General features: G+C 40.6%; 1 protein-coding gene across 1 annotated transcript in view; it reads right to left on the bottom strand.

Moving 5' to 3' along the window:
* TCF25 (transcription factor 25) overlaps positions 1–25,200 on the bottom strand; it is an 848,985-nt gene that overhangs the window by 714,372 nt on the left and 109,413 nt on the right. The window contains exons 7-8 of the mRNA XM_044081728.1: positions 22,631–22,761; positions 18,945–19,044 (exon numbers count right to left, since the gene is read on the bottom strand). Of these exons, the coding sequence (XP_043937663.1) occupies positions 18,945–19,044; positions 22,631–22,761 (231 nt within the window). The remainder of the gene's footprint in view (positions 1–18,944; positions 19,045–22,630; positions 22,762–25,200) is intronic.

Below are 25,200 nucleotides of genomic sequence, written 5' to 3'. Positions count from 1 at the left end.
GTTAACCGAAGACGCAAAATACATGCAGTCATAGCGTGCTGATAATATTAAATACTACTCAAAATGGGTTAATAAGTATGAATTTGATGGTAAATTAGAAAAATCCTCACTTGTCAAACAGCTTAAAACCGATTCTAGAGGTCGGGTAAAAAGGCAACGTCAATTAGGAATTCCTCAGGCACACAGGTGGATTGAGGAAGTAAACCAAAGGGAACAAAAGAGTAATAATTCAAAAGCAATGTTCTTAGATAAGGAGGACAATAACTTAGTAATAGCATCAGCCCCTCTGCCTCCTTTATCAGAATATGAGGCAAGTGAACAAGTTAGTCCACCCCCGTGATATCCTGCTGTCACTAAGTAGAGACACTACAAAAGCGAAACAGTTTGTTAAAGATCCCGTCGAGACCAGGTCTCGAACACGGGCAGGAAACTCAAAAGGGGACATTGAGTTGTATCAAATGGGTAGAAATTCACGATTTATGAGTGAAGAAGAAATATGCTCACTTATAGAAGTGCCTAATCCTCAGGCAGGGCAAGAAGGTCAGGACCCAACTATTCTAGTGTATAGACCCTGGACTCTGGAAGACATTCGGAAAGCCACTAAGGGAAATCCCCATCCAAAAGTTAATTTGAGAAAGTTCTTAGAAGATCTGCAAGGAATGAGGCTGAGTTATAATTTAAATGAAGAAGATGTAGAAAAAGTAGTCAGACATTGTGGAACCAGATTGGCACATTAGTGGCGACTGGAATCCCCGTGATATTGTGCTCAGGCCCCTCCCACATAGCAGCGCAACAGAGTGAAAGGTCTTACAGACCAAATCTCTGAAAAATGGAAGCCTAGGGCAGACTGGACTTGCATTAATCAATGCATCCAACAGGAAGGTGAAACTGTTGACCGGTATTATGCCAGACTATTAGAATGTTTTAATAACCATTGTGGAATGCAGGTTCCTGAAGATCAGACACACAATTCCCCATACGAGCAGCAGTTAAAGAATGCATTTCTGAAAGGCAGTATTGCACCTATAAGCAGCTTTATTATAAAACACATGGTAGATCATCGTACAAGCAGGTTACAGTCATTGCTTGAGTATGCTAGACATGCCGAAAGGCATTTTAATAGCAAAAAGAAAGCCCAAGTATTTTCTGTAGAAGATGGAGCAGAAGTATATGTAGTACAGTCTGGGAAAAAGGGCAAGAGAAATGCCCAGGGAAACAAACAATCTGATCAACGATCAGAGGACTTTGAAAGGTGAAAGAAAAGGGGTGAAAGTTTTAAATGCGGTAAGAAAGGACAGTTGGCAAGGGATTGCAAGAAAAACAAGAAGGCAACCACGGAGGATAAGGAGGGTGAAGACTGACTATGATAGTCAGGAATCACTAGAAGGGGATAGCGGAGAAAGGACAAATGAGTATGTGATAGAGGGAGTAGAGAATGTGAGAGAAGAAACAGAGGAAGTGCAAGAAGTCACGGATAGTGAAGAAAATGAAATATTGGATTTGGCTTTATTGAGCTTAGAGCTCTATTTAGCAGACACGAAACCAGAAGTTACACTCCTGGTAGAAGGGAGGGAAGTCAGATTCTTGTGCGACTCAGGGGCATCACGGACCCTGGTACATCCCTCCAAACCGCCAGAGAATTCAGAGTCACCTGATTACATATTAGTGAAAGCAGCTAATGGACAGCTGTATCGGGAGCCCCTCTCCCATAAAATTGTGATAATTGATCCTGTTTCAGGACTGACCCAGAAAAGCAAAACTGTTGTATCTGCAAAATGCCCAGTAAACCTCTTGGGCAGAGACCTTATGCAGCTATTTGGTATAGCGGTAGTTCCGACTATGCAGGGTATGGAAGCACAGCAACAAACTGATACCTTTGCAGTGCAATCGGAGGGTGAAATGTTTTATTGGTAAAGCCAGGACTTGGTTACGACTGGTCCAGGGGCGGTGACCGAAGAGTTGATGAACGTAGCCATCAACAAGTTCCCCTCCCTTGACATTGATAAACAGCATTTGTTGCACTGTACTCTGTATTATTGTAATACACTAGGACCAGATAAGAAATAGGAGCAAGAATGGTTTAAAAATCATGCAAACAGATTGGTATTACATAATCTGTACTGGGACACAGAATGGAACAGTGTAGCCAGCTGTTCATTGCCCCAGGAGTTCTTTGCACTCTATAAATCTAATAGATTACCACATGTTAGCTTAACTAAGGACAAGAATGTAAAATGGGTAGACTTAGGAGAAAAAGTCACGAGATGGGAAAAACAGAGTTAGAACTGTCAGAACAGGGAATACAAATACAGAAATTGAATTGGATAACTCATACCCACCCAGCTGTACACTTGCAGTCTAGCAAGGACAGCTGATTGGCACTCCCTATTGAAGGAGGAAGAGAATGCCTTACAGAATATACCAGAAAATCTCTGGTCGACAGGAAAATCAGATGTAGGACTTATTCGTACAGCAGGACCAGTTACTATTACGCCAAAGTCCGCATTTAGACCACAAAAAAGACAGTATCCCTTAAGAAAAGATGCAGAGGTAGGAATCAAACCTATTATAGCAGCTTTACTTAAGGAAGGGGTGCTGGTGGAATCTCCTGATTCACCATGTAACACACCCTTATTTCCGGTAAGAAAGTGAATGGAGAATGGCGTATGGTCAAAGATTCACAAGCTGTAAATGACGCAGTAATACCAAGGGCACCTACGGTGCCAGACCCACACACCCTGTTGAATGATTTAAAACCTCAACAGAAATATTTTTCTGTGGTAGATATCAGCAATGCGTTCTTTTCGATACCAATACATCCTGACAGCCAGCATTGGTTTGCATTCACATTTCAGGGGAAAAGGTATACATATACGCGACTACCACAGGGGTATTGTGAAAGTCCAACAATATTCTCACAAGAAATGGCAAGCAACTTGGCGGGGTTTACCCCACCAAGAGGTAGCCAGATTTTGCTTTATGTTGACGATTTCCCGCTGGCTTCCCCTACCCAGCAAGATTGTAAAGAGGACACCATAGCACTATTACAATTTTTAGCCACTGAAGGACAAAGTAAACAAAAATAAACTGCAGCTTTGGAAAAAACAAGTTAAATACCTAGGATATGTAATATCTCCAAGGAAGGTAGGACATTAGATGAGGACAGAAAAAGAGAGATTTTGCAAGCACCAAAACCCACTACCAAGAAGGAAATGATGTCCTTCCTGGGTACGACTAATTTTTGTCGGAGTTGGATTCCAAACTATGCTTTGGAATCTGCACCGTTGACTAACCTGATTTATAAAAAGCCTATGGCAGCACAATATTTATTACAATGGACACCAGAAGCAGAATCTGCTTTCTGCAAACTAAAACAGTTAATAGCGTCCTCATTAGTTTTGGGATTACCAAACTATCATAAACGTTTTTCCAAACTGTAGATTGTAAGCAAGGTTATATGACATCAGTGTTAACACAGCAGCATGGGGACAAGCAACGCCCTATTGCTTATTCTTCATCACAACTGGACCCAGTGGCACGGTCTTTACCTCACTGTGTACAAGCAGTAGTTACAGCTGCAATGGCAGTACAGGCTTCGGCCTCAGTAGGGTTGTTCCACCCTCTCACATTGTAAGTGCCTCATGCAGTCGCGATTATTTTACTACAAGAAAAGGTAGCATATCTTTCCCCTGCTAGGCATCTTTCCTGTATGACTATATTGTTGAGCCAACCTCATACGACAATTGAATGATGTACGACTTTGAACCCTTCTACCTTGCTCCCAACCCCTGCAGATGGCACACCACACAGCTGCCTGCAGGTGATTGAGCAAAAGACACTACCTAGAAAAGATCTCACAGATGTTCCCTTGGATGATGCCGAGGTGACATACTACGTGGACGGCTCATGCAAAAGGGGACCTGCAGGACAGAACCTAGTAGGATATGCAGTAGTTTCTGACACAGACATTACAGAAGTGAAATCTTTACCACATAGTTTATCTGCACAGGCAGCAGAATTGATTGCCTTGACACGGGCATGTATCTTAGCAAAGGGTAAATGTGTGAACATTTTTACTGACAGCCAGTATGCTTTTTCTACTGTACATGTTTTTGCGCAACAGTGGAAAAATCGAGGAATGATAACATCGACTGGCAAACCAATCAATCATGCACAGTTTATTTTAGATCTTTTAGAATCTATTCAGTTACCTCAGAAAGTAGCTATTTGTAAATGCACAGATCATACCAAGCAACAGGACAGGATTTCAAAAGGTAATGCGAGAGCTAACACAGCTGCAAAGTACGCAGCTTCAGAAGTATTTATTTTGAATGAGGAACAACAACCCCCTGAGATTTTAGACTTAGAAATGTTAAAGACAATGCAAACACTTACTATGCAAACTGAAAAACAAAGATGGGTAAAACGAGGAGCAATTCTCGAAAAGGGGCTGTACATCTCTAAAGAAGGGAAACTGATATTGCCATCTAATTTGTTTAGACATGCAGCTTTGTTGAGCCATGGGCAGTGCCATGTCTCAACAGGGGGGATGGTAAAGCTGGTGAACCAAGTGTTCACGACGTATGGATTTACAAATTAATCTAAAAAATTTTGTTAGTTATGCCACATCTGTAATAAACATCATGCACAAGGGGCGTTAAAGCCCAAGCAAGGGAGTTTCCCTACACCACCGTATCAGTTTCACACTATTTGTATTGATTTCATAGAGTTGAATAAATGTAAAAGTAAGAAGTATTGTCTTGTCATTGTAGATCTGTTTTCCAGATGGGTGGAAGCCTTTCCGACTAAAAATCCAGATGCTATGACTGCGGCCAAAGTTCTTGTTAAAGAAATCATCCCTAGATTCGGCATTCCGGAAAGGATCTACAGTGACAACGGCACACACTTCGTAAATCAGACCATACAGCAGTTAAGTAAACATTTTTGTATTTCCCTAAAAAAATCATTGTGCGTATCACCCTCAATCAGCAGGGTTAGTAGAAAGGCATAATGGGATTTTAAAAAGTAAGCTAAGAAAATTAATGACAGAAACGCAGAGAAATTGGATGTACTGTCTGCCCCCGGCACTGTTGAGCATGAGAACTGTTCCGAATGCAAAAGGATGGACTCCTTTTGAAAAGCTCTTTGGAAGGGCTTAATATATACCTCAGTGGAAATCTCTCATGCCCGCAGACCAGGAAACTGACAGTACATTAGCAGAGTATATGCGTAATTTGTTAAATTCTAAACATTTGTTGCAGTTAAATTCTGTTTCAGATAAAGAATGAACCAGACTGTCAGAAGTGGCAGTGCCCCCTGGAGTGTGGATCTGGCTGAATGTAGTCAAGAAGAATTTGGCGTCTCCGAAATGGCAAGGTCCATATCAAGTGCTCGTCAACACCCACTGCAGTCAATGCGGAGCGTGCTTCCTGGATCCACCTGACACACTGTAAATTAGTTAAAAACTTTGAACTGGACAAAAATCTTGTTACATGCCAAGAGCAAAAATGATAAGAGTCCAGAAGAAACAGGAATGCAGAACAACCCTTTCCGCAGAAGTACTGCATAATCATCCTGTTAACTGTATTTGTGACAATAATCTTTTTGCTGTGGCCTTTTCTCTTCCCAGTCACACAGACTGAACTGAATAAACGTGAAGCGTTACTCATAAACTGGCATCCAAACTTTAACACTTACCAGGCAATTAAATATGTGTACGCTGAGACTTTCAATGTTTTGAATTGCTGGATTTGCACAGCCTTGCTGACAGCATACGGGGGGTTATTAATGACTACAGTCCCCCTAGGGGTCAATGAGACCTGGGAGAACTTGATTTATGATACCTCAACCATTACAGCACAAGATAAAATAGCATTGCACTTGTCTGTTCTACAAAAGGGAACTGTGTGTTTTTATAAAAATGATACTGTTCAGGTGGGTTGGAGCAATTGCAGTGTGACTGTTCCTTATAGATGTTACACTAAAGGTAAAGTAGATCTTTACTGTAATACAAACTAGGATTCATTTCTTGGATTGATGCACAAACCACGAAGTAAAACAATTCTGTTCTTTATAAACAGCTGTCTATAATTGATAGAAAAATGTTTCATGCAGGGTGAGTGTATATTCATAGCAAGGTTACTACTAAAGTAGAGGAGTGTTATTTTGTGTGTGGTAGAAAGGCATACAAATGGTTACCTGAGAATTGGTCCGGCAGTTGTTTTTTGGGTTACCTGGTTCCGACCATACAACACACTGCAGTTTTGCCTCATGGGAAAATTCAAAATGTCCAAGAAGTCGTCAAGAAACCTGTAAATCCAGTGGGACAAATCGATGCGCGTTGGAAAGACCCATCACTCTCTAGGCAAAGGACCGACACACATGGACTTGAGTGATGGCGTTATATCATGGGCAGGCATATTACCAGCACATGGAGCAGTGAAATCGATCTGGGAGCTGAGAAAACTGTCAAAACTTCTCGAAGTAATGAGCAACGCAACTTTTTCTGCTCTCGAATTGGTGACTGATGAACTGAATGCTATGAGAACTGTAGTGCTTCAAAACCGCATGGCTCTCAACTTCACCTTAGCGGCGAGAGGTGTTACGTGCACTTTAATCCAAGAAGAATGCTGTTTGTATATTCCTGACCATAAACACGAGATAGACAATCATCTTGAGGTAATTCAGCAAGTGTCAGCCAAGACCAAACCAGGCCCAAACCCACTGACTGACTTTTTCCAGAAATGGTTTGGGGGGTGGGGTACCATCCTAATGAAAATCCTGATTGCCATTTGTGTAGGTATGCTCCTACTGGGAGTATTTGTTTGTTGTGGTATCCCCTGCATGAAAAGACTGATTAAAGACCTTATAGACATGTCAGTTTGTGAAACCTTATATCAAAGTACTGTACAAAGCCTGCTTGAAAATATGAACTGCAATCAGCATTTGCTTGCATCTGTATTAGAAGAGTACCTTGAAAAGTAGCACTGTACAATAGACGCTTGTAAATGGATTAATGGTCACCAAGTCCAGGTTGTTTTTCTGAAAAGTTTCTCATAAATCTAGTCATGTCAGCAGAAAATCTGAAGTAACATCTGCTGTAGAACAATACTGAAAGTTGTGTTTGATTACGTCAGCTTAGAAGGCCATGTCTTGTAAAAGAGTACAAGAATGAACATACTTCCTGTTAGTAGTTGGACAAATCCTTGTATTGGCATGTTTTTGTCTCCTTGCTGCAAGTAAATTAAAGTGCCTTAACTGAACCTTATGTGTATTGGTCTTTGAAGTTTTTTCCTTTGACAAACTCTACATTCACCCCCACTACAGATCACAATAATATAATTTCCTTTACTCTCTCAACTGTATCAACCTCCACAGTTTTTTTTTTTTTTTTTTTTTTTTTTTTTTTTAAAAACTACTCTCAAAACTACAACCTACCACTCTTGCAGCAGATGGTTTACCGGCTTCTTCTTCTTTCGGCTTTTCCCAGCTAGGGGTCGCCACAGCAGATCATCTGTCCGCTCATGATTGGCAGAGGAGTTTTACGGTGTTGAGTTGCCAGCCCGGCGCCCAACCTTCCACAGAAGGCACACACACACTCACACCTAGGGCCAATTTCGAGTGTCCAATCCACCTACAGCATGTCTTTGGGATGTGGGAGGAAACCGGAGCACCCGGAGGAAACCCACACGACCATTGAGAGGACATGCAGACTCTGCACAGAAGGGACCCCAGCCGAGAATCGAACCGGAGAACCTCTTGCTGTGAGGTGGCAACGCTGACCATGGCCGCCCAGATGGTTTACCCGCTAATTTCCTAAAATAAGCTGCAGAGTCCGTAGCCTATCCTGTCTCAATACTTATAAACCACTCCATACAAGAAGCTTACATCCCCCAACTATGGAAAGTGTCATACATTACTCCCCTACACAAAGGCGGCAACTCCTAGGAGCTATCAAACTACCGCCCCATTGCTATCCTATCCCCCCTTTCCAATCTCCTTGAGAAATGTATTCACACCCAAATGATGCACTTCTTAACCTCAAATAATCTCCTCTCCTTCACACAGCATGGCTTCCGCCCAAGCCATAGTACAACTACTCCTCTTTTCTCTTTTACTAACCAGGTTAACCAACTTAGAAACAACAACTTCGTATCAGCCATATTCTTGGATCTCTCTAACGCATTTGATATGGTCTCGCATAACCTACTTTTAGGCACTCTATCCTCCATATCCTATGCCCCCTCCACTACTGCTCGATTCAAAAACTCTCTCTGACAGAAAACAGTCAAATGGCAAGATGTACTATCACCTCTACTACCAACTACCATAGGTGTTCCACAAGGCTCAATACTGGGGCCTCTATTCACCATGTTTACCAACAAACTACATACCTCCACCCTGCATGCATCACTTATGCAGTACCCAGACAACTCCACCCTAATCTGCTCAGCCATATCCCTAACCACTCTTCAAAAATTTACCCAAGAATCCTTCATCACTGTGGAAAAATGGATTACTGACATCCAACTGATTCTAAACCCCAACAAGACCAAATTACTTCTATTCACCCCCAACAAATCCAGAACCACACCTCTTCCTTCACTATCACCTCCAAAAACGGCACCACAATCTCTTCCTCCCCCAAACTAAGCTCCTTGGTGTTGAAATAGATAAAAATCTTCACTCTGATGTCCATATCTCTCAAACCATTACAAAGGTACATAAAAAATTAGAAACTTTATACAAATGCAAAAACTTTCCAATCAGCCCAAGCAGGAGTCACCCTAGCCCAAACCCACCTTTTGTCTACCCTAATGTATGCATCACCAATCCTAACTCACATCAGGAAAACAGACCAGGACAAACTAGAATCATGCTACATAAGATTGCAAAATTTGCCAATAACTCTACGTTTAGAAGCCACCAATGTCTTGTCCTAAAGGAACTACAGTGGTTAGAATTTCCTCAATTAATTAGTTACCACCAACTAGTGATCACCTTCAACATCCTAAAGAATCCCCACAAGACTCCAGCCCTAAATCAACTACTAAACCAATATTCAGCAAACCGTCCTCTACGCTCATCCAACAAAACCCTTCTCTGTATATCCAAAGCCAAAATAGTGCAGGGAAAGATCTTTTCTCTCATACCATAGCTAGAAAGTGGAATAACCTCCCACAGGATCTCTCTTCAGCACCATCTATCTCACGGTTCAAAAAGTCACTAAAGTCATACCTCTTGCACTCCTGGCTCTGTCCTTGCATCACATAAATGCTTTCCTGCTCTCCTCCAATTCTTCCTACCTTCCTCTCTTCTCTGCTTACTGTCTCTATAATACAATACTAAAAACCCCTCAAATACTGTCATACAGAGTCTACTATGTGTAAATTAAACTTGCTTGGAACAAGCCATTGTAAATTTATTACTGCTTGTATGACATATCTTTTGACTGTATAATTACCACTGCACATAGTGTTCGATGTGGAGCTTTTCTCCCTGGACCTCATTCCAGTCGGGCTTTCCCCGATAAACAAATGTAAAATAAAAAATAAAAAAATAAAAATAATAAGTATCTGAAATGCCAGTCTTTGTTAAGAACCACTCTGGGAATATCCAATGGCAGTTCGATGTTGTTTATGCTTTCGAAGTTCAAAACAGGTGCCGAAAGCATATTTTGAATGGAGGCATGCCAAACCCAAATTTTCTCTATACCTTCACCTGATCAACCCTCAGTTGATAAAAATGCTCCTGTAATTAGACTCCATTGGATTAGAATGTGTAGTAAGGTCCAACAATCATTCCTCATTGGGTTCTTCCTCAAAAGACATCATTGCAGAAAGGAAACAAACTCGAAGTGAAAACAGCTAGAAGTCTCGATGGAAGGTTTTGAAACTCAATTATTGAAAAAACACCACAAGGAACAAAGGAAGGAAGAAACTCCAATTATTTTAATAAAGTGCTTTCGACCTAAATGGTCTTCTTTAGAATAAATACAAAGTGTAAATGAAACATTTAAAACACAGTCTTTAAAAACAGTCCCATCAAATCACAAAACTCAAATTAAGTTCTTAAAGCAATACTATAAATATTAAACACTATAACAAACCAAACTATGAATTTTATTTATGCCATTTCAACACTGGAGTGTGCAGGGGTGGTGAAATGAATTGCTGAGATTTGCCTTTGCTATTGAATGGACTAAGTAGACAACCAGTACTAAATTGGAACTCTACCCTTTTACATTCTTCTAGTGCTTCCTCCAAACTGTAATCCTATTTACAGCCAGACAGTAAATGACCTTTGTACAGACTGCTCTGTGGCACAGAGAGATAAAATCCTGACTGGAACCTAGAAGACTCATGCCAGCAATCTGGGTGCTAAAGGAAATGGGCAGGATGACTGGTAACAAATATCTAGCACTGGTTTGCTCATCACATCTTGGGAGAGAGGAAGGACTGCTAGGCCCGCCATGCTGGTGTCTCCTGCAAGGGCACTAGGTTAACCACAAGCAAAGTTGCTAAGGAATGCCTTATATCGTAGCTGGGACAACATAAATAGAAGCATAATGTGCCTAAAAGGACCAGCACTCTAATCTTCAGTCTGGTAGGACCCATACCACAGCAGCTGCTGGGTCAACAGATGCTAGGGACTTGACGTTAAAAAGACTACTCCTTTAAGAATAAATGCTACAAGAATATGGCAGGAGTGAAGGTGAAATATAATGTAAAAGTAAATATCTTGTGCATTCAAATCACTATAGAGTTTGTTTCTAAAAGTAAAGATAATACACGTCACTGTCGGCACACCCATTTTTCTAATGTGCTCGTTAACAACTGGACTAGAACTTGCTGAGCTGCAGATTACAACCACACCCACCTATAAAACTGAAATCTTCCTCAGAAGTCCATTGATGAGTACATCACATAGGTATCAATATCTTGGGAAAATTGGAAAAAATAAACACAGTAGCTAAAAAGTACAGTTGTGTACATTTACCATAAATGTAGATGTTAGAGTGTATTCACTGTTGCAGTCGTTACATTTGGGTTATCTGCTTGCAGGTATCCCTCAGCCAGCCTGATGATCAAAGTCTTGGGTCCTGCGTCAGTTGCTGTCTCTTCTACCATGACGTCAGGGGTATAAAGCATGCAGCCAACGCCATTACATCTGTTTTTCTTGCCCCAGATGTCAGGTGCCCCCATAATGGGAAGCAATTATATTCAAGGTTACACCTTCAACTATAAGCAAATACACCAGAAAGCTTAAAAAACAGTAAACAGGAAGAGAGGTATAGCCAATTGAAGTCAGGAGGGCCGGAGGGAGGATAACCAGGACTGCAACAGTGAATACACTTGAACATCTACATTTATGGTAAGAGTACACAACTGTACTATGTTCTTTGTGTTTCACTGTTGCAGTCATTACATTTGGGTAGATTCCCAAAGCTAAGGAAGGGAGGAGGCAAACAGAGAGCATTAGGACCAGCTATTAGGCCCTGCAAGACTGCAGTCACAAAACCAGCTCTCAATTTAGAGAAAATAGGCAAGTGGTAATGCTTGGTGAAGGTATGAAAAGAATTCCAGGTAGCAGCTTCTAGGATGTTCCTGGTAGGAACACCTCTGAGAAAGGCTGTTGAAGTAGATGCAGCCCTAGTGGAATGTGATCTTATCCCCCATGGGGTAGGTTTTCCATGGAGCTTATAGCAGAAATGAATGCAATGGCCTATCCATTTAGAAATGGTTTACTTTGAGATGGCCTTCCCCTCTGCCCTGAAGAAAAAGCAACTAGCAGCTGTTCAGTTTTCCGTAGAGGCTTCGTCCTGTCCAAATAATATCCAAGTTGTCTGTGCACTTCCAAAGAGTGCAGTATTCATTCTCCTTTGTTCTGTGGATTAGAAAAGAAGGTTGGCAAATGAATGGACTGATTAAGGGCCACACTGGATACCACCCTGGGCATAAAGGAAGGATTGGTCTTGAGGGACACCCTGTCTGCATGAAAGATTATGAAGGGCTCCACTGCCATGAGGCCCTGTAATTCAGACACTCTTAATGCTGAAGCGATGGCTAGAAGGAAAGCAGTTTTCCAAGACAAGAATTTTAACTCTGCATTTGCAGCTGGCTCAAAGGGAGGTAGAGTAAGCTTTTTCAATACAAGGTCAAAAAATATAATAAGCTCAGGAACAACCTCTGGCAGTTAACTGTAGTCAGCATACAAAAGTCTATTCAGACCAAGCACGAGCAATATATAAAATCTATGAGAATAAGCAACTGCCAAGAACTTTTAAAAGCTTTAAAATCCTTTTATTTTGTAACAAAAAATCAGGCAAGTGCTTTCGCCAAAGTGGCTTCCTCAGACCTCACGAATACAGACTTAGTCAACAAACACCTTATATATACATATAAAAGCTCTATCAATTAATGACATCATAATTAACTGATAGGCAAATCAAACAATTAACTCATATTATTGTATACTTGACAAGCAGAAACACTTACATTAATACATATTGAGTGAAAACTAGGATACATATATTTTGTACTAAGTTACCAATTTTTAAAAGAAAAAAAAAGACATGTATATGTGTGTATATATATATATATATATATATATATATATATATATATATATATATATATATATATAGATATATGTATACATAAAATAATAAAATCTATCATTGGAATATATGAGCATTATTAAAATTGCTTAAAAATAAACCTATTTTTAAGAACTGGTTTGATAGGAATCTTCTCATTTAGGCCAGGATGGATATGTGCCTGAAGGAATCTTCTCATTTAGGCCAGGATGGATATGTGCCTGAAGTCTAATAATCCAGTTAGTTTCATTTCTTTCAGTGAAATTTCTAACATTTCCACCTCTCAGTGAAATTTCTAACATTTCCACCTCTCAAACTAAGCGAGTTGACATAAATAACCATGAACTTGAATGAGTGAGAGTTATCAATATGTTTAGAGAGAGCATTAATGTTAGATTTAATACGTATTTGATACAAATGCTCCCTCACCCTGTCTCTAAGTCTGCTATCGGTTTTTCCGACATAGAAGGCAGGGCAGGAAGAACAAAAAGCCAAGTAAACTACGTGTTCAGTGTTAGAGTCAGCTGTAATATCAAAACTATAAAGTTGAGATGCGATAGGATGAACAAAAATATTGGAATCGCATATATGAGAGCAATAATTGCAATTATTGTAATATCTAGTACCTAAAAATAAGTTCTATGTTCATGTAAGGGCATAGTCTTAGAATGACATAAAAGTCTATACAAATTTTTCTTATTTTTAAACAAGAACTGTGGTTGCTCACCATCAATATCTTTAATGTGGGGGTCAACAGTTAATACATTCCAGTGCTTACATACGATATTTTTAATCCAATGAAAATTGTGTGTATAAAATAATGAGAGTTTCTGTACTGGTAAACTAGTATTAACAGAATAGCTAGTGATGGAATATCTAACATTCCCTTCCTCTGAAAAATTTGGACACGCTCTATCAGACCTACTATCCCCTATACTCTAAAAACCAGTTAGAATTTCATTTGCTTTATACTTCCTTACATGTAACCTGTCATTGAGGCTGGTTAATTCTGTCAAAATTATCTTGTAAAGGATTTAATCTGGATGCTCGAACTGCTTGACCCTTAACAATATTGTTAAAAATATATCTAGGGTGCATGCTTTCTCTATGTGATGATGTGTTCTTATAACAATTTCCTGTATACACCTGTATTTGATTTACCATTACTTAAACATTCGATAAAACCATCTAAAAAGGAGATACTACTAGATGATACTGTTGTAGTAAATTTCAAAAAATCTGTGAGGGAATTAATTTCTTCAAAAAATTGGTGTAACTCTGTCTCACTACCTGTCCAGACAAAAAACAAATCATCTACAAATTGCCTGTAGAATACAACAAAATTCCTATAGTTAAAGGAAACAATTTCTCCCTTTCCCACATAGCCATTACTAGGTTGACGTAGCTACTGGCACAAGTGCCCATAGCTACGCCATCCCTCTGAAAAAATAGTTCATTGTCAAAGGGAAAAACATTGTTCTCTTAACACTGTCTCTAACAAGCAAATAAGATCTATTTTGGTGGCCAAAAAGTCAGTAAATTCTGTTAGATATTGCTGAATGCTTGCTATACCTTGCTGATTAGGAATTATGGTAAAGAGAGATTTAACATCCATTGTAACTAGGAGGTAGGGGAGATTGTCTGGTATACCAGCTGTTTCTTTATAGAGATCAAGCAAAAATTGTTTGGTATCTCTAAGAATGATCGAATTCGAATTGACCACAGGTCTTAACATCTTCTCTATGTATACTGATAAGGGTTCAGTAACCCATCCTCTACCTGCCACTACAGGTCTCATAGGTGGATGTATGGGGTACTTATGTATTTTCAGTAGCCCTTGGATAGGGGGAGTTAATGGGTATTCAACCCATAAAAAAATCAAACATTTCTGTTGTAATGATCCCACTTCTATGCAAATCATCCAAGGTACTATGTACTTTGGAGATATGTTCATAGACTTCTTGTGCCCTAATAGGTAAATAAAATGTGGCGTCACTCAACATTTGTCTCATATAATGATTATAATCATTCTTGTCTAGTACCACTACTGAGCCACCTTTGTCAGCTGGTCTAATTGCAATGTTCCTGTCACTCAAGATTATCTAGGGCTTTTTTCTGCTGAAAAGTTAAATTATGTTTCTTTACATTAGTATATGAATCCTTATATGTAGTATAGATGTCATCTTCCACTATTTTACAAAATGCATCCACCAAAGGATGAAAATTAGGAACAAAAGTGCTGGGTTTACGAAGTTGTAGTGATTGGTTGTTACTAGCTTCGTTATCAAACATCTAGAATGGTATCTGACATGTTACTATTAGTGGTGGGTATAAAGGAGAGCCCCTTATTCAGGACTTCTAACTTATATTTATCCATGGGTCTGTGTGAAAGATTCCACACTAAGTTGTGGTCATCTTCTCCCACATTTTCTTTAAGGTGGGTCCTTTCAGCTCTCCCACTGGAGCTTTTCTTTTTTGCCTTCCCCTGCTCATAGAGTGACTTCTTCCCCTCCTGTACATGTTGGTAATTGGGAAAGGGGCAGGGTGTGAGGCATCGCTAGTGTAGGTGATGATTTTCCTACGGACAACTGGTTCAGTGACAAATGTAGAAGTGGAGGGCACAGGATGATTTTGGTTGCCAAAAAATACACACAATTTTCATTGGATTAAAAATATTGTATGCAAGCACTGGAATGTATTAACTGTTGACCCCACATTAAAGCTATTGCTGGTGAGCAACCACAGTTCTTGTTTAAAAATAAGAAAAATTTGTATAGACTTTTATGTCATTCTAACACTATGCCCTTACATGAACATAGAACTTATTTAGGTACTAGATCTTGCAATAATTGCAATTATTGCTCTGATATATGCAATTCCAATATTTTTGTTCATCCTGTCACATCTCAACTTTATAGTTTTGATATTACAGCTGCCTGTAACACTGAACACGTAGTTTACTTAGCTTTTTGTTCTTCCTGCCCTGCCTTCTATGTCGGAAAAAACGTTAGAAGACTTGGAGACAGGGTTAGGGAGCATTTGTATCAAATATGTATTAAATCTAACATTAATGCTCTCTCTAAACATATTTTAGATACTGATAACTCACACTCATTCAAGTTCATGGTTATTTATGTCAACTCACTTAGTTTGAGAGGTGGAGATGTTAGAAATGAAACAAACTGGATTATTAGACTTCAGGCATATATCCATCCTGGCCTAAATGAGAAGATTCCTATCAAACCAGTTCTTAAAAATAGGTTTATTTTTAAGTAATTTTAATAATGCTCATTTAGTACAAAGAATGTATACTAGCTTTCACTCAATATGTATTAATGTAAAGGTTGTCTGCTTGTCAAGTATACAATAATACGAGTTAATTGTTTGATTTGCCTATCAGTTAATTATGATGTCATTAATTGATAGAGCTTTTAAATATATATATATATATATATATATATATATATATATATATAAGGTGCTTGCTGACTAAGTCTGTATTCTTGAGGTCTGAGGAAACCACTTTGGCAAAAGCGCTTGCCTGATTTTTTGTTACAAAATAAAAGGATTTTAAAGCTTTTAAAAGTTCTTAGCAGTTGCTTATTCTCATGGATTTTATATATTGCTCGTGCTTGGTCTGAATAGACTTTTGTATGCTGACTACAGTTAACTGCCAGAGGTTGTTCCTGAGCTTATTATATTTTTTGACGTTATTTCTTCTTTCTGTGCTCAAGGACATTTATTTTCCTGTGGTGTCGGTCATTATTTTGGTTATACTTTTTCAATACAATGTTAAGGTCCCAGGCTGGAGTAGGGGCTCTCCTGGGTGGTCTTAACTTTTTGGCCCCTCTGAGGAATTGCTTCAGCAAGGGGTGAGAGAAGAGGGGTGGCTCCGTATTATAATGTACTGAAATGGCAGAGGCATGAATTTTAATAGAAGAGAAGGAAAGGCCCTTGTGAAGAATCTCTGTTAAGTATTGAAGAATATGCAGTAAGCTGGGCACTGTTGTGCCCATCCCCTGAGTTTGGCTCCAGAAACAGAATCTTTTCCACTTTTCAGCATAGGATTTTCTAGTACTAGGCCCTCCTTGCCACCTAAATGACATCCAGCACTTGCTTACTGAGGGGATGGTAATGGAGAGCTCAGGTAATTAGCCAGGCTGCAAGGTTCAGGGTTTGAAGCTGGGGCTGCGGAATCTGGCCCCCCTGCTGTGAAGCTGGGGCTGCAGAATCTGGCCCCCCTGCTGTGAAGCTGGGGCTGCAGAATCTGGCCCCCCTGCTGTGAAGCTGGGGCTGCGGAATCTGGCCCCCCTGCTGTGAAGCTGGGGCTGCGGAATCTGGCCCCTGCTGTGAAGCTGGGGCTGCAGAATCTGGCCCCTGCTGTGAAGCTGGGGCTGCAGAATCTGGCCCCCCTGCTGTGAAGCTGGGGCTGCAGAATCTGGCCCCCCTGCTGTGAAGCTGGGGCTGCAGAATCTGGCCCCCCTGCTGTGAAGCTGGGGCTGCAGAATCTGGCCCCTGCTGTGAAGCTGGGGCTGCAGAATCTGGCCCCCCTGCTGTGAAGCTGGGGCTGCAGAATCTGGCCCCCCTGCTGTGAAGCTGGGGCTGCAGAATCTGGCCCCCCCTGCTGTGAAGCTGGGGCTGCAGAATCTGGCCCCTGCTGTGAAGCTGGGGCTGCAGAATCTGGCCCCCCCTGCTGTGAGGCTGGGGCTGCAGAATCTGGCCCCCCTGCTGTGAAGCTGGGGCTGCAGAATCTGGCCCCCCTGCTGTGAAGCTGGGGCTGCAGAATCTGGCCCCCCTGCTGTGAAGCTGGGGCTGCAGAATCTGGCCCCCCCTGCTGTGAAGCTGGGGCTGCAGAATCTGCCCCCCCCCCTGCTGTGAAGCTGGGGCTGCAGAATCTGCCCCCCCCCTGCTGTGAAGCTGGGGCTGCAGAATCTGGCCCCCCCTGCTGTGAAGCTGGGGCTGCAGAATCTGGCCCCCCTGCTGTGAAGCTGGGGCTGCAGAATCTGGCCCCCCTGCTGTGAAGCTGGGGCTGCAGAATCTGGCCCCCCTGCTGTGAAGCTGGGGCTGCAGAATCTGGCCCCCCTGCTGTGAAGCTGGGGCTGCAGAATCTGCCCCCCCTGCTGTGACAGCAGGGAAGGGGTCTGAGGCAGGTGCAATGGTTCCAGCAGTGACACACTACGCAAGAGGGGTGGGCCAGTCTGGTGCAATGAGTATTGCCCTTGGTTTGTCCTGTTTGATCTATAGTAGAACTTTGGAGAGGAGAGGCAGAGGGGAAGGCATAAACTGAGATGTTCTCCCAGGTGAAGGACAGGGCATCCACTTTCCAAGCTTGTCTGTGGGGAGTCCTTGTGCAGAATTTGTCCAATTGGTAGTTCTGAATGGGTCTCAAGAGGCCTGCGAATCTGAAGTAGCAGGTATCAGGGGCTGCAAAAGCGCCTCACTGAGTATCAGCAAACTGGCGACTAGCTTAACGGAAGCATCGTCGGCAGCTTTGGACCTATGCGGTCTGTCTCTGTCTTTATGTGTTTTAGGAATGTCACTAGTCGGATGACTTACCTAAGCCATTTCTGGATAATTAACCAGAGTACCGAAATAGTTAGAACTGAAAATGAACAGACGACGAATAGTACAAGGATTGAATAAGGCACAAAACAGACAGCGAGGGGCATCGTGGTCTGGGCCTAAGCAAGGAATGCAGTATGAATGAAAATCTTTATGCGGTATTTGCTTCCCACAAGTAATACCATTGTGGACTTTTACTAACATCGGTTTAGAGCAAGAAAAAGGATCCCCAACGGGGTACTTAGCTTTTTTTGAAGACTTCGGTTCTGAAACTCAAAAACGAAAATTTCAGGAGTCGGCCGACCGGCACTTGTGAACTGCTTCTGCTTCGGGCACTGCACGGCAAGAAAGACTGATGTAATGGCATCGGCTGCATGCTTTATACCAAACTACCTGACGTCATGGAAGAAGAGACAGCAACCGATGCAGGACCCAAGACTTTGATAATCAGGCCGGCTGAGGCCTACCTGCAAGCAGATAACCCAAATGTAATGACTGCAACAGTTAAACACGAAGAACATCTCCATTGCTTCCCCTTATTCCTACACCAATTAAAATTATTTCTTTGACCAAGACAGACAGATTTCCAGAAAAAATGAACCAGTTTCTCCAGTAAATTTTCCAGCCAATGCCTTGGAGAGTATACTTAAAGGTGCATTGCAAGGAGCAGCTGATCAATTAATTAAAATCCATATACACAACAAAATATTCCATTTGTCTGTAACATACTCCATGCACAGACAAGGACAGAATTACAGTCATCCTCCTGAAGGACAAGACTCACCAATAAGATCACGGGACATTTCCTGATCCTCCTGGATTCTGCAAAGATCACTAAGCTGCAGCAGTGAGTCAATGTGATAGGGATTCATTTGCAGCAGAACCTGGAAGTATACACACACATTTGTTTTCCTTCATAAGAAATGTAGGATTCACCCCTAACCAAGCAAAATCCAACAGTTTAATACACAATACAAATGAAATACAAAGAAACATGAATAAATGCTGTTACTCATGAGGGACCATATGCAGTATGTGAAACAGTTAATTAAATGTCTCTTGTGCCTTAGTTATCGGATTCTTGCAAGCTCCACTGCTCAAGGTCTGCCTTCTGCCTCTGGCCTTCACATAGAAACCCTCCATCATTATAGAGGAAATGTGCACATCCCAAGGGTTCACATTTCTCTCTAACTCTTGCAGAGTTCAGGTCTCATTACACGCATGATCAGATAGTTCCCATGCTCTGTGTCCAATATTAAATATTCATGTGAAACATGAAACATTCAAATTGTACTTGTAATCTCCATAGGTTCATAGGTTTATACTAGGCTAACTGCCCTAGGGCATTTATAAGCCTAGCCCAAAAGTCCAGTGCAAGGAAATAGGATCACACACACACTATTTTCTTCTATGACCTGAGCACATCATTGACATCAATTACAAATGACAGCATTTCAAACTCACAACAGTGTTGGTGGAAAGAGTCTCAAGGTCTTTATCACTGTTTCGCACATAACAATGGAAAGGGACCAGCACAAGGACCACTCAGAGAACTCATCCAGGGACAACAAAGCAACAAGAACAGAAAGCAGAAATGGCTTGATGGCTAGGTCTACTAGGAGGTCTGGTTCTACCTGGCAGTTAAAAAATTACCTGGCAGTGCTGAATGCTAACTTGCACCGAACATAAATTGCAGCACTAAGATATCTGGTCAAGAATATCAGAAATCATGAAGCAGATGGCAAGTGGAATTTAAAACAGTAATCCTTCAGTGCATTCAAAATGTTATATTAAACAATGCCTATGAGTGGTGGACAAATTATTTAATTCTCTGTTAGTCAGGCATGGAAAAAATGGATGTGTGGTATTAACTGTGCTGTACTGCTAAGTGCATCATACTCCACAATGAAAACCCATTACTAGAAACATTAAATTATTATGGATAAACATTGTTAGACTTTCTAAATAAAGAAGAAATCGGTTTGTGTTTTAACTATTTTCTTCTGGAAGCAGTATCTTTCCGTTTCAGATAGACTGCTTATACATTCGCAGACTGCCAATAGATGGAGTAACTTAATGACAAAATTACGTTTATCAACAGTAAGTAACAGCAGCTTGGCACTAAAATGAACCAATTAACTATGTGCACTTCCACTGAGGCAGAACTGACTATGACAGTGAAAAGTAATACAAGCAACACAAATTTCACCTTCATTTTTTTTTTTATTTTACATGAAATGCAAATAATATTTTGGGGAACATCTGCATGTGAATGGAGGACAGAAAAAGCAAAGCTGTGGAATTTTGTAATTTAGATTTTGTAGCTCAAAAGATGTTGATTTGCTTTTTCTGGAAAACTGCGTAATGGACAAGTACACAACTTTACTACATAATCACATATCCAAGACATGTTTAAAAACTTGTGCAAACTTTTTTCATTCTGACGTGACTGCCCCACAAAATAATTGGGCTGTTATGAAAAGGAGCATGGATGGGGTTTGAATCCTAACAATATCACACAAATATGTCAAAGAGCATGGGCGGGGTTTGAATTCCACCACTGCCAACCAAATATTTAACAACCACGTGGATGGATGGAGTTTGAATCCCACCAATGTCGCCTAAAATGTCAGACTGGGGACACCACTGACAGCAATGCGAAGGAAAGGTTCTAGCTGGTTCCACAGGGATGGTCCCAAACCATACCACTGGTACCCAGCAAGTTAAAGCAAAAGAAAACATGCATAAAGTCTAACTCAATGCTAAAGTCACAAAGTGCAACATAGTCCCAAGAGCATGAAGAGGAATATGCACTGCTACCTTGGGTATGAGCTTTCAACATCCATCCCCCAATTAGACTGTACACTGGCCACTCTGATGAGAAAGTGGCCAGAGCTGATAGCCCTCTCTGTGAGCCAGTGTCTTCCAGTGTCACTCCCCCAATGTAACGTCCTTTCCCACAAGTTATTTTTTCTCTCTCTCTCACACAGCCTTTCCTTGCAGGAAAGGAGAGGTCAGAATTCTCCAATTCTAACTTAAAACAATGAGATGCACCAGAACTGGAACCAGTGGCCTACGAAACCTGCTGTGATTATTCAGATTGCCCCATGACTTTTATTATACCCATGTGTAGTGCTAAATACCACAGTCTTCTGTAGTTGTGCCCTGCAGCTAGACAGAGGTGACTCCTTCTATCCATATCCTCAGCCAAGTAGCATTCCTAGTTTGTCAACAAGATTCTCATATCATCAAGCAAAATAGTGACGACTTGCTCCATTATTAAAGGTTTCTAAATAGTTTATAATCTGTTATTACACACACACAAATCACTTATTTCTGCAGTGCAATCCAGCCTTTCATTTAAGCTAATTTGTTATAAGCTTCAGGTTTAAGCTTAAAACAGAAACCAGCCAACATAATGAAACCACAACCAATAAACCTGAATTAATGTGACCTGTTTCACTGCAAAGAGCAAAACGATAATGCAACTAAATTTATTAAGTAAGCTGTTTCATCTGCTGAAGTTCTAAAGGTTCTAGAATGAACGCACTTGCCTAATAAATTTACATTATCGTTTTGCTGTTTGCCTATGAGGCTGTTCACATTTTGCCGTTGCAATCTAAGCCTAAGCTTACTTAATATGGTTAAAAGACCTCATGTACATGAGCATAAAACATTGAAATAAACAGTTTTTAACCTTCAGCATCAAGCATTTTATTTAAGGCATGCAGATATTTGCCCGCAAGCACAGGGATTAAAAATCCTCTCAATGCCTCTGGGTCAGTTTGATGCTTATTACATGTTCAAATACTCAAATGAAATTATCAGTTATCTTTTTACTGAAGAAAGAATTCAGCAGAAACCCTGACGTCCAGACCTGTATTTCGTTACTTCTACTTGTGCATTTAGCAAGGAGCATCTTTTCTTCATGCTGGTGCTGCTTCTCATTCTCTGCTGCCTGTTCTTCTCATTCTCTCAGCTGCTTTGGGGCATTTTATCTATAGTTCTAGCTCTAGCTTCTTTACTTTAAAATATATTTTGAGATCATGCAGGGATCCAACAGGTGTTCCTTTTGCTGCGTGATGCACACCTACAGCTCCTAACAGACAGTCATCCGGGTTCAGCCGTCTGATCTTCAACTTACGGTTAGCAACTCATTCTCAGTCCAAAGTAAGTGGAGAGTCCCTATGATATGCACTCTTAAAAACAGCTGAGCTATTGATATTTTGGCATAATATTCAGATCTAATTTGGTCCGTTTCTTAACTAATCTGAGTTGTACATCAATAGATCTATAAATGCTGTGCAATGTATACTTCTGTGCATTTCCCTTACAGATAAGGTGATACTCTCAAATTCTGCTGATAAACAACATGATGGGGAGTACTGTGGTCTTATCATTTGAACACTGGACATTCTATGCAAGCAGCTAACTTAAACTAATCTATTAAGTCAGAATATGATTGCTTACCACAATATTGTGGGGGTCCATGGAATCCACAGCTTCTAGAAACTTGAACTGAACTTGCTGGTAGTCCCGGTTGTGCTCAAATGTAAAATACTGAATCCCTGACTTTGTCTCCAGCAAACGCATTGAAAGACCTAAAAGAGAAAAAGATATAATAATTACCATTACAAAGAGTGATCGCTTAAATCATATAAATTTTGCCAGATACTTACATTTTCTACAATTCCAAAACTACTACTAATTCCATGTACTCCAGAGGGAAGTGAAAATTTCCCAATTATGCTTAGGCAAGTACTAAACATGTATTTTGGCATCTTTTCACTAAAACATAGCAAATGAGTACTAACCATACCTCTCAATCTGGAAAACAATCTGGACAAAGGCCCATGAAAAATAGGTACAAATCTGTACACTGATTAAAATACAATTTGCGTACATAATTATGTAACCCTGTCCACTCAAATGGAATTGTAAGATATCAATTTTCAAACACAAACTGAAGACTAGCCAACCAAAATATGGCCCCAGAGAGCCAGACCCTGTAGTAAATGGTAACGGTTTTCTTTAAAATGTGTAGTACTGATGTCTACTGGGAAGAGAGAAGAAGATGAAACTCAAGATTTTGTTTTTGGTGACTTGCAACATGTGGGTTTTATGGTAAAAGTAGAGCATTTAATGGTACGCAATATTCTAAATCATAGCAAAAGAATATTATAGTTTGCTAGGACCTCCAAAAATCATTCTTCATGGCCTACTGATCAGTGGCATGGCTACAATTTGTGCTGCCCGGGGCTGTCTTTGCCGCCCTACCCCCTCACAAAATCATGGTCAAAGGTGGCCTCCCCATATACAGCCCACCCCCCTGCAGATATTCCAATGTCCCATTAACTTGGCTATTTCACCCCATTTACTATAAACACTGTAATGTGCATACTGCTTTATGTCTACGATGATTTGTAATTCATTTAAAAGTTTTATTTTCCATTTTACAGCACAAACACTAATAGACATCTGCTAAACAAAGCAATGCAGTCTCACAATTAAAATTGACTTAGCATTAAAACTTCTCTGCCCTTGAAATTCACATTCATTGAAACAACATCGAAACCCACATTCAAAGAAAATACATCTGGCCAGTGGCAGATAAAGATTAATTTTGGGCTGTTTTCAAATTATAGACCCTTTGTACAGGAAACATACACGTGTTCTTTGATGCACCTTCCTGATTGTACTTTATGGTTTTGAACATTTTTCCAGTAAACAATGAAACAAAATGTATGCAGCAATAATGAAAAACTGCCCAATTCAGAATACTTCCATCATGTCTTCTCAAACTGCATCTATATAGTGGGAGTAGAACCCACAGCCTTCTGTATCAAAAGCAAGTATTCAATCTATTATGCTATAAACAATGCAAGCAGACTCAGCATCATAAGCAGCACTAAACTTCTCTACCCCTGAAGCTCTCCACTCTTTGTAAAATCCACTCGACACCTGACTGCCTCTCTCAGCTTTGCAGCACAAGAAATCTGGAAAAAGACAAAATGTATTCGGGGGGGGGGGGGGGGGGAGACAAAAGCCCAAAAAACATTGCTTATATAATCTTGGAAATATTCTAGAAATTAAAGTGTTGTGTCACCACCATGCATTTCACTGCCAAAGTATTGAACCCAGGACCCTGTGCACTACAATTAGAGCAACATACCACTATGCCAAATAAGCTGTTTCCTGAAAGATAGGAAGAATGAAACTTAAAGTACGATCATTTAATGAATTCAGTTCTCACCCTAGCTCTCAACCTCTTAGCACAAAAGACCTGGACAAAGCCAATAATGGGGAATACAGCCCCCACGCATATTCAGTGAATTCAGTTCCATAGCTCTCAACCTCTAAGCACAACAAACCTGGACAAAGCCAATAATGGAGAAATACAGCCCTAAAATAGGGATAGATTTCAAATATTGATCTTATAAACTTAGAACATTGCTAGAATAAAAGGCTTTGTGTTACTATGCATTTTCTGAAGAACATTAAGTCTGAAATTCAAATGCTTGTCATTATTTAGTGAATTCAATCCTTCATTGAATTGCCATAAAAATGCAGGAAACCACAGATTTTATGAGGAACAGAACAAACATATGAGGCACAAATCTTGACGGTTTTCAGAACTGTTGATGGGGTAGGGAATTCAGACTCTTGCTACCTGTACTCAAGGTACAGGGTTTGAGATTGAGCAACTCTCGCCACTAAGTATATGTATGTAGGGCATTTTACACACATGCACGTGCGCACGCACACTCTACACATAAAATAATTCCGTTCCATTGTACACACAAACCATGCAACAGCCCGGACATTGCACAAACAGTACAGTAAAATACTTCCCTTCCAGCACGGACCTAGTAAAGTAAAATAATTCCCTTCCATTGTACACACAGACCTTGTAACGGCTTGGACCTTGTACAAACAGTGAAGTAAAATACCTCCCTTCCTGCACAGACCTTGTAATGGTAGTTCTTCATCCTACTGATTTTGCTTTTAAATAAATCATGGACTTCTTTATTGTGCTGCTT

The sequence above is a fragment of the Protopterus annectens genome, chromosome 8.part1, assembly GCF_019279795.1.
Source record: "Protopterus annectens isolate FY-2018-M chromosome 8.part1, PAN1.0, whole genome shotgun sequence".
NCBI classification, from domain to species: domain Eukaryota; kingdom Metazoa; phylum Chordata; order Ceratodontiformes; family Protopteridae; genus Protopterus; species Protopterus annectens.
Note: the sequence above shows the minus strand (reverse complement) of the source record. Positions and strands in the feature narration are given on the sequence as shown.